The sequence below is a fragment of the Engystomops pustulosus genome, chromosome 1, assembly GCF_040894005.1.
Source record: "Engystomops pustulosus chromosome 1, aEngPut4.maternal, whole genome shotgun sequence".
NCBI lineage: Eukaryota > Metazoa > Chordata > Amphibia > Anura > Leptodactylidae > Engystomops > Engystomops pustulosus.
Window position 1 is genome coordinate 286,691,007 of NC_092411.1, and position 9,482 is coordinate 286,700,488.

Sequence of the window (9,482 nt, forward strand, 5' to 3'; positions counted from 1 at the left end):
CACCGCACATGTCCTGCCACCACACATGTCCTGTCACCACACATGTCCTGCCACCACACATGTCCTGTCACCACACATGTCCTGCCACTACACATGTCCTGTCACCACACATGTCCTGCCACCACACATGTCCTGTCACCACACATGTCCTGTCACCACACATGTCCTGCCACCACACATGTCCTGTCACCGCACTTGTCCTGCCACCACACATGTCCTGCCACCACACATGTCCTGTCACCACACATGTCCTGCCACTACACATGTCCTGCCACCACACAAGTCCTGTCACCACACATGTCCTGCCACCACACATGTCCTGCCTCCACACATGTCCTGCCACCGCACATGTCCTGCCACCACACATGTCCTGCCACCACACATGTCCTGCCTCCACACATGTCCTGCCACCACACATGTCCTGTCACCACACATGTCCTGTCACCACACATGTCCTGCCACCACACATGTCCTGTCACCGCACTTGTCCTGCCACCACACATGTCCTGCCACCACACATGTCCTGCCACTACACATGTCCTGCCACCACACAAGTCCTGTCACCACACATGTCCTGCCACTACACATGTCCTGCCACCACACAAGTCCTGTCACCACACATGTCCTGCCACCACACATGTCCTGTCACCACACATGTCCTGCCACCACACATGTCCTGTCACTACACATGTCCTGTCACCACACATGTCCTGTCACTACACATGTCCTGCCACTACACATGTCCTGTCACCACACATGTCCTGCCACCACTAGTGTCCTGTCACCACACATGTCCTGTCACCACACATGTCCTGCCACCACTAGTGTTCTGTCACCACACATGTCCTGCCACCACTAGTGTCCTGTCACCACACATGTCCTGCAGTGACACCGCACATGTCCTGTCACCGCACATGTCCTGCCACAACACATGTCCTGCCACTACACATGTCCTGTCACCACACATGTCCTACCACTACACATGTCCTGCCACCGCACATGTCCTGCCACTACACATGTTCTGCCACCACTAGTGTCCTGTCACCACACATGTTCTGCCACCACTAGTGTTCTGTCACCACACATGTCCTGTCACCACACATGTCCTGTCACCACACATGTCCTGCCACCACACATGTCCTGCCACTACACATGTCCTGCCACTACTAGTGTCCTGTCACCACACATGTCCTGCCACTACACATGTCCTGTCACTACACATGTTCTGCCACCACTAGTGTTCTGTCACCACTAGTGTCCTGCCACTACACATGTCCTGCCACCACACATGTCCTGTTACCACACATGTCCTGTCACCACACATGTCCTGCCACCACTAGTGTCCTGTCACCACACATGTCCTGTCACCACACATGTCCTGCCACCACTAGTGTCCTGTCACCACACATGTCCTGTCACTACACATGTCCTGCCACCACTAGTGTTCTGTCACCACACATGTTCTGCCACTACACATGTCCTGCCACTACACATGTCCTGCCACTACTAGTGTCCTGTCACCACACATGTCCTGCCACCACACATGTCCTGTCACCACACATGTCCTGCCACCACACATGTCCTGCCACCACTAGTGTCCTGTCACCACACATGTCCTGTCACCACACATGTCCTGCCACCACACATGTCCTGCCACCACACATGTCCTGTCACCACACATGTCCTGTCACCACACATGTCCTGCCACCACACATGTCCTGCCACCACACATGTCCTGTCACCACTAGTGTCCTGTCACCACACATGTCCTGTCACCACACATGTCCTGCCACCACACATGTCCTGCCACCACACATGTCCTGTCACCACTAGTGTCCTGTCACCACACATGTCCTGTCACCCACACATGTCCTGCCACCGCACATGTCCTGCCACCACACATGTCCTGTCACCACACATGTCCTGCCACCGCACATGTCCTGCCACCACACATGTCCTGTCACCACACATGTCCTGCCACTACACATGTCCTACCACTACACATGTCCTGCCACCACACATGTCCTGCCACTACACATGTCCTGCCACCACACATGTCCTGTCACCCATATATAGTGCGGTGTATATACTGTATACTCAGACAACCTCAGTTCTGCTCACAAAGCTGACAGCGAGAACATTGCACTTCACCTTTTCATGTCGATGCTCAGTGACATTTCACGTCTTCCCCGGTCAGAGAGATCGGTGATGTACCCAGAGAACTCACATGGCTGCGCCTTATGTTCTGCAGGATCCTACAGATGTTTAGGAAGACGTCAGAGCAGGAACCTATAGAGATGGACAAGAAGGAGACGTCAGAGCAGGAACCTATAGAGATGGACAAGAAGGAGACGTCAGAGCAGGAACCTATAGAGATGGACAAGAAGGAGACGTCAGAGCAGGAACCTATAGAGATGGACAAGAAGGAGATGTCAGAGCAGGAACCTATAGAGATGGACAAGAAGGAGATGTCAGAGCAGGAACCTATAGAGATGGACAAGAAGGAGACGTCAGAGCAGGAACCTATAGAGATGGACAAGATGGAGACGTCAGAGCAGGAACCTATAGAGATGGACAAGAAGGAGACGACAGAGCAGGAACCTATAGAGATGGACAAGAAGGAGACTTCAGAGCAGGAACCTTTAGAGATGGACAAGAAGGAGACGGCAGAGGTAAGGGGAAGGGAGTAATATACAGTGTAAGCCGCACCACCACATACTCACAGCCACAGCGCCCCCACACAACAGTGGTAACCCCTTATTACTGCATCTATGGCACCATCTCCTTCACTGGGGTTTAAAATTGATGATCTGACCCTATGGGAGGCTTTAACATTATGTTGGTTGTGTCACACCCCAGACACTCAGTTATGGTCTCTTGAAGTGTCTGTGCTGCACTCCAGCAGAAGAGTTGGTGTTCTTGAGCCCAGCCCATCCTGAAGACTCATAGATGACCAACCAAGTCATCACAGATCGGTGAAAATAAGGGGGAGCACATTTAAATCTATTTTTTAATCCAAAGACCTAAATCAGCAGCACTACCTTCAGCCCAGGTGCTGTAGCTTCCACACTGCCCCTAGTGGCAGCTTCAGGTTGTGATAATTCAGCATCAATGCCTCTCAGTAAGGGATATAAAGAAGCAAAGTGTAACAGGCACAAAATGTGAGAGATATTTTTAATTTCTTCACAACAAATTAACCAGATCTGGACTCCTTTTTCTTATTTTAGAGTTGAACCCCTGGAGACTCTGCATTGGCGGTGAACAACAAGATGATGTGATCCAGACCCAACAATGATTATGAGGGACCCAGGAGGCCCCCATCCTGGCCGCCTGCTATCTCTCACCCGCTATAAGCTGCACATTGCAGGAGGTGCGGGAAATGCTGCGTCTTATTCTGCATCTTTATGGCTGTTGGAAGAGCTCCCAATGATAATGGGCATGAGGTGGGACTACAACTCCCAGCATCCTCTTCCTTATGTTACTGTACATCTGTACTCAGGCGACACCTATTTTCCAAAACATTATCGTAACTCTCCCAATTCTGAATTTCAATTTGAATTTTTTGTCGTTCTGATCCATGTATCTGCTTGTATCGCATTGCATCTATAAGCTCCCTCCTCACCGCAGCTCCCTCCTCACAGCAGCTCCCTCCTCACCGCAGCTCCCTCCTCACCCCAGCTCCCTCCTCACTGCAGCTCACTCCTCACCGCAGCTCCCTCCTCACCGCAGCTCCCTCCTCACCGCAGCTCCCTCCTCACTGCAGCTCCCTCCTCACAGCAGCTCCCTCCTCACCGCAGCTCCCTCCTCACCGCAGCTCCCTCCTCACCGCAGCTCCCTACTCACTGCAGCTCCCTCCTCACCGCAGCTCCCTCCTCACCGCAGCTCCCTCCTCACCGCAGCTCCCTACTCACTGCAGCTCCCTCCTCACCGCAGCTCCCTCCTCAGCGCAGCTCCCTCCTCACCGCCGCCCCCTCCTCACTGCTGCCCCCTCCTCACTGCAGCTCCCTCCTCAGCGCAGCTCCCTCCTCACTGCTGCTCCCTCCTCACTGCTGCCCCCTCCTCACTGCTGCCCCCTCCTCACTGCTGCCCCCTCCTCACTGCTGCTCCCTCCTCACTGCTGCCCCTCCTCACTGCTGCTCCCTCCTCAGCGCAGCTCCCTCCTCACTGCTGCTCCCTCCTCACTGCTGCCCCCTCCTCACTGCTGCCCCTCCTTACTGCTGCTCCCTCCTTACTGCTGCCCCCTCCTCACTGCTGCTCCCTCCTCAGCGCAGCTTCCTCCTCACTGCAGCTCCCTCCTCAGCGCAGCTCCCTCCTCAGCGCAGCTCCCTCCTCACTGCTGCTCCCTCCTCACTGCTGCCCCCTCCTAAGTGCTGCCCCCACCTCACTGCTGCTCCCTCCTCACTGCTGCTCCCTCCTCACTGCTGCTCCCTCCTCACTGCTGCCCCCTCCTCACCGCAGCTCCCCCCTCACCGCAGCTCTCTCCTCACCGCAGCTCCCTCCTCATCGCAGCTCCCTCCTCACTGCTGCTCCCTCCTCACTGCTGCCCCCTCCTCACTGCTGCCCCCTCCTCACTGCTGCTCCCTCCTCACTGCTGCCCCCTCCTCACAGCAGCTCCCTCCTCACCGCAGCTCTCTCCTCACCGCAGCTCTCTCCTCACCGCAGCCCCCTCCTCACTGCTGCCCCTCCTCACTGCTTCTCCCTCCTCACTGCTGCTCCCTCCTCACTGCTGCCCCCTCCTCACTGCTGCCCCCTCCTCACTGCCGCTCCCTCCTCACCGCAGCTCCTTCCTCACCACAGCTCCCTCCTCACAGCAGCTCCCTCCTCACCGCAGCTCTCTCCTCACCGCAGATCTCTCCTCACCGCAGCCCCCTCCTCACTGCTGCCCCCTCCTCACTGCTGCTCTCTCCTCACTGCTGCCCCCTCCTCACTGCTGCTCTCTCCTCACTGCTGCTCCCTCCTCACTGCTGCCCCCTCCTCACTGCTGCCCCCTCCTCACCGCTGCTCCCTCCTCACCGCAGCTCCCTCCTCACCGCAGCTCCCTCCTCACCGCTGCCCCCTCCTCACGCTGCTCCCTCCTCACTGCTGCTCCCTCCTCACTGCTGCCCCCTCCTCACTGCTGCTCCCTCCTCACTGCTGCTCCCTCTTCACTGCTGCTCCCTCCTCATTGCAGCTCCGTCCTCACAGCAGCTCCCTCCTCACAGCAGCTCCCTCCTCACAGCAGCTCCCTCCTCCTCCTTCTACCTTTAGCTGACAAGCTGTGGGGTGCCAGATATCAAACAGCAATATTTTCTGAACCAGAGCACCAGAAACACAGTTCTGGTGTCATTATAAAGGGGAAAATCTCCCCTTTAATGTTGCATATAGATTGTGCCTAGGTGTCAAAGACAAGGAGACTTCCATAGTGAAAGTTATGGTCAGGACTGGGACTGTATATGAAACTTTAAACTGCTGACTGTAACTTTAACACTGGATAGCTCCAGTTCTGTGACACCTAAAATCAAGACTATTGTGTAATTTTAAAGATTTTGTGAAGAATGGCACTTTCCATGGTTCAAAAGATATATATTTGTAACTAGGGCTAATTTTTAGAGACCCTTGTCAACCACACATTTACTAAGGGTCCATCGGACGCATTTCCGTCGGGTTTCCCGAATTATTTCCGATTTGCCCTGAATTGCCCCGGGTTTTTGGCGCACACGCGATTGGATTGTGCCACATTGGCGCCGGCTTGCAAGTGACAAAAATCAAGGGGTGTGGATGTCAGACAACCTGACGAATTCGGACAAACTGCGGAAGGATTTGTGTCGCAAGATCAGCACTTACATGCACCAGGAAGAAGAAGGTGAACTCCGGCGGACCTTGGCACAGCAGCGACACAGGAAGGAACTTGGACGCACCATCTTAGTGAATCGCGCCGGACTCAAATTCTTGTCGGACAATGCACCGTGGGATTGCAAAGGGACCGGGTAAGTAAATCTGCCCCATTGGGAAACCTGACGGAAATGCGTCCGACAGACACTTAGTAAATGTGCCCCATTGTCTCTGTTATGTGCACACAACATGTAACACTGCTCATCCTCCTCATGTCACATCCACTCGGTGTCAAAAAGTTGCCAAATAAGCTTTAGCAACTTTGGGGGGGGGGGGGGGACATTGGTGCAAAATAAGATGTCATTTTTGACACTGCTCTCAGCATTGGGTTGAGCGAGGACACAAGAAAAGGCAGGACTGATGCAAGCTGACAAAAGTATAGTCATGTACACCATGTGTGGCTCCTAACGGGGTCATAGGGATATACCTTGTCCTAACCTCCTCACCCCTGCCAGGTACAGGATATAGTCAAGAAGAATTTACTTTCTGTAAACTGTAAAAAATAAAATTGGGGGGAAAATTGCAAATTGTAAATTGTCCACTGGGTGGCAGCAGAGTCCACAGGATGGATGTAAGCCTTGATTATAGAAGAAATGCATAAAGAACAGCAGTGACTAACTCAGCTCTGACACATCCTATGAGCAGATGTAAGAACAATCTGGGCTCTGCTACATCGCTGCCGTATCTGTTGTCTGTCTCCCCATCTCCCGATATTCACCCTCAGAGCAATGACATTCATATGTTTCTATGTAAATAATCCCGAGTAACCGAATAATGTACAGTTCTGCATCCCCTCCTACACTCCGCGGTTCATATATCATCATTGTCAGGATCTCTGCTTGCTGTCAGTGAATATAAGAGTTATGATTTATTATTATGATTCTTGTTCACACCAAGAAGTGTCAAAGCAGAACTCAACTTCTTACTGCTGCGGTTTTGTTACAATTGTATCCTGGATAGACAATCCTATGTGATGTAGGTAGCGGGGATACAATGTATCATTGTACGGTAAGTAGATGTGGGTAGCAGGGATACAATGTGTCATTGTACTGTAAGTAAGAGCTATGTACATATATGACACATAAATACATTAAATACTATAACCGCTTCCAGCAATAATAAAGTGTTATGTAATAATATAATAAAACTCCGATACCCCACATAGAATTTGTGCAAATCATGTCCTGGACCATGAATAAGAAGCCACACGTGGATATTTTCTCCAAATTTTGTATGAATTCCATAGCACTGGCAATGCCAGGGATGACCAGCAGAGGGCGGCAGAGTCCACACCATCTACATGACTGCACTGGACTATAGCAGAGCATCAGAGTGCTAGTCCCCCCACATCTGAGAACAGGGGGTCCCTTGTGCCACTGACTGCAGAGATAAGTTATTGCCCCTATATAGACCCTTTGAGGGTGCAGTACTCAGTGTCTCCACCAGGATAACACGGGGGCAAGGGGCTGTTCTCTTAATACATTGGGGATCTGTATACATTTCATCTTCTGGTTGCTTTAGGGGTCAGCAATAATTTAGGCATCTGGAAATACAGTTTTGCTAAATGAAGCCCCAGTCAAGGTGGGAAAAAGACAAAAATGACGCATTTCTACCCTATAGGGAACAAATCACCAGATTTTACTTCCTTGTAAACTCCCTGTGCTCTCAGGTCGGGGATGAAATGTCCTTTCTAGAATTCCTTCTTTTATGTGAAATCTCATCCGTTTACCAATAAAAAAAAATCCTGCAAAATGGTGTGATAATGGGCATAAAAGAGTCATATTTTGCCTGAAATGAGACACGTTTAGAGGCTGCAGGGGGAGAATCCCTTCAGACGTCTCTATCTTTGGTTCTATAGATCTAGAAACATTTAGCTGGTGTCATATAAATTATAGGAATCTTACATTTCAGATTGAGGCAGTTCTTGTGGTTCTGTGAGCTACAGAACTGGAGATACAAGTAATTCAGGAAGGCGAAGTCTGAACTGCAGCTCACATTTACAACTATGAGATTCTTATCTTTAATATGACACCAGCAGAATGTATCTAGTTGCTATAGAGCTCAAGATAGGGGTGTCTGAAGTGACACTAACTGTGCAACCACTAAACTTGACTCATCTCTGACAAATATGACTCATCTCTGTTCATTTTCACTTGATTTTGGAGGACCTATTTTAGGTAAACGAGTAAGATCCGACACATAAGGTCACATGAAAGAGGGAATTCTAAAAAGGACATTTCACCCCTCACCCTTAGTGGGATGGGAGTTTAATTTGATAAAATATAATGACAGTATCGCTTTAATTATATTATTAGGCCCAACCCGGCTAATACTCAAAGAACGGAGCTGATCTGACTCTTCTCTTAGAAGGAGACTCCCATCTGATCTGATTTATCCTCTGGAAAGTGGAAGATCTCTCGAATTATGATGCATTTTATAGGCTTCCAGGTCTCCTCTCAAAGTTACATTTCAAGAGAAAATACCTTGTAACCAGTTCTCAATCAAGATAACTACTCATAATTCGAGGAGTCCCTTGACAATTAGCCGGTGACAAAATGTCTTCCTACCAGGACCTCAAGAGACCTACCAGGACCTCTAGCTATACAACTTCCCTGCAGTGCCTCCACAGGAGAAATGAAGTACTACACAGCGTCCAGTCACATGAATAGGTAGTTTGTATAATGCAGGACAGGATGAGTCCTCCAGAGAGAGAGATGATCTTAGTAAACTCTCTTCACCACGAGACGAAGACCTGGACCAGAATTCTGTATAGATTGTACAGAACTTGATAGTAATAAATCCGGACAACTCCAAAATGTGAATACGACTAAAAAGAAAGGGTTTTTTAAAGAAACTTCCTCTTTAAAAGTGAAGTTTTGAGCTAATAACTGCGGAGAGATCTTTCCCGATTGCCGCTGGTGACGGCTCTGGCTGCACCATCATATCACACTCGGGGCAGAGAAAGGTCACCACGAGAAGATGTCATCTCCAGTACAGAAGGAGCCGGGAAGTCCTGTCCTCCATGAATGGTGAACATGGGAGAAGCCAATGTGACTATGAGAAGATAATTTTGGTGACCCCCCATTGACCCGTCTAGTAATATCCTGGTCTGATCGCTCCCAAATGGAAAGGAAGGAACAGATGGAGAAGCAACTCGGAGAAGTTTCGTGCAGCCGGCGCTGTTAGATGTGTTCCAGGTTCTGATGCCCAGGGACACTCGGTCGTTCCGTCTATTGTGCCAGTTACTGGAGGCCAAGTAACATCTCATCACCTGACGGGACTCCTGGATTCACTTCTCTTACCCTCCGAGCGGAGAGAAGATCAAGTGATATAAAAGTTCTGAGCAGATACCTGCCCCAAGTACAGTCACTGGTGGAGGAGCCACCGCTAGTCACCTCTTGTATTAGAGCACCTATTTGTTTAGGCTCCTGAAGAGCCACCCACCGCAGACCCGATTATTTTAGGGGTTAATATTTCATTTCCCCTTCCATTTTCTGGGGTTGACATAATGTTATCAGGAAATTGGCATCAAAAACATCTTCATGGACATCAGAAGATTATCCTCATATTGCGGCCTCCTCTCCTCAATCCTTCCTTTTTGTGACCCTCTC

General features: G+C 50.5%; 1 protein-coding gene across 1 annotated transcript in view; it reads left to right on the plus strand.

The window, feature by feature from the left end:
* The window catches only part of LOC140083219 (sialoadhesin-like), a 50,508-nt gene extending 46,570 nt beyond the window's left edge, over nucleotides 1–3,938 (plus strand). Inside the window, exons 21-22 of the mRNA XM_072126363.1 lie at nucleotides 2,252–2,672; nucleotides 3,228–3,938. Coding sequence (XP_071982464.1) covers nucleotides 2,252–2,672; nucleotides 3,228–3,233 — 427 coding nt within the window. The 3' untranslated portion in view covers nucleotides 3,234–3,938. The remainder of the gene's footprint in view (nucleotides 1–2,251; nucleotides 2,673–3,227) is intronic.
* Nucleotides 3,939–9,482: the final 5,544 nt, after the last annotated feature.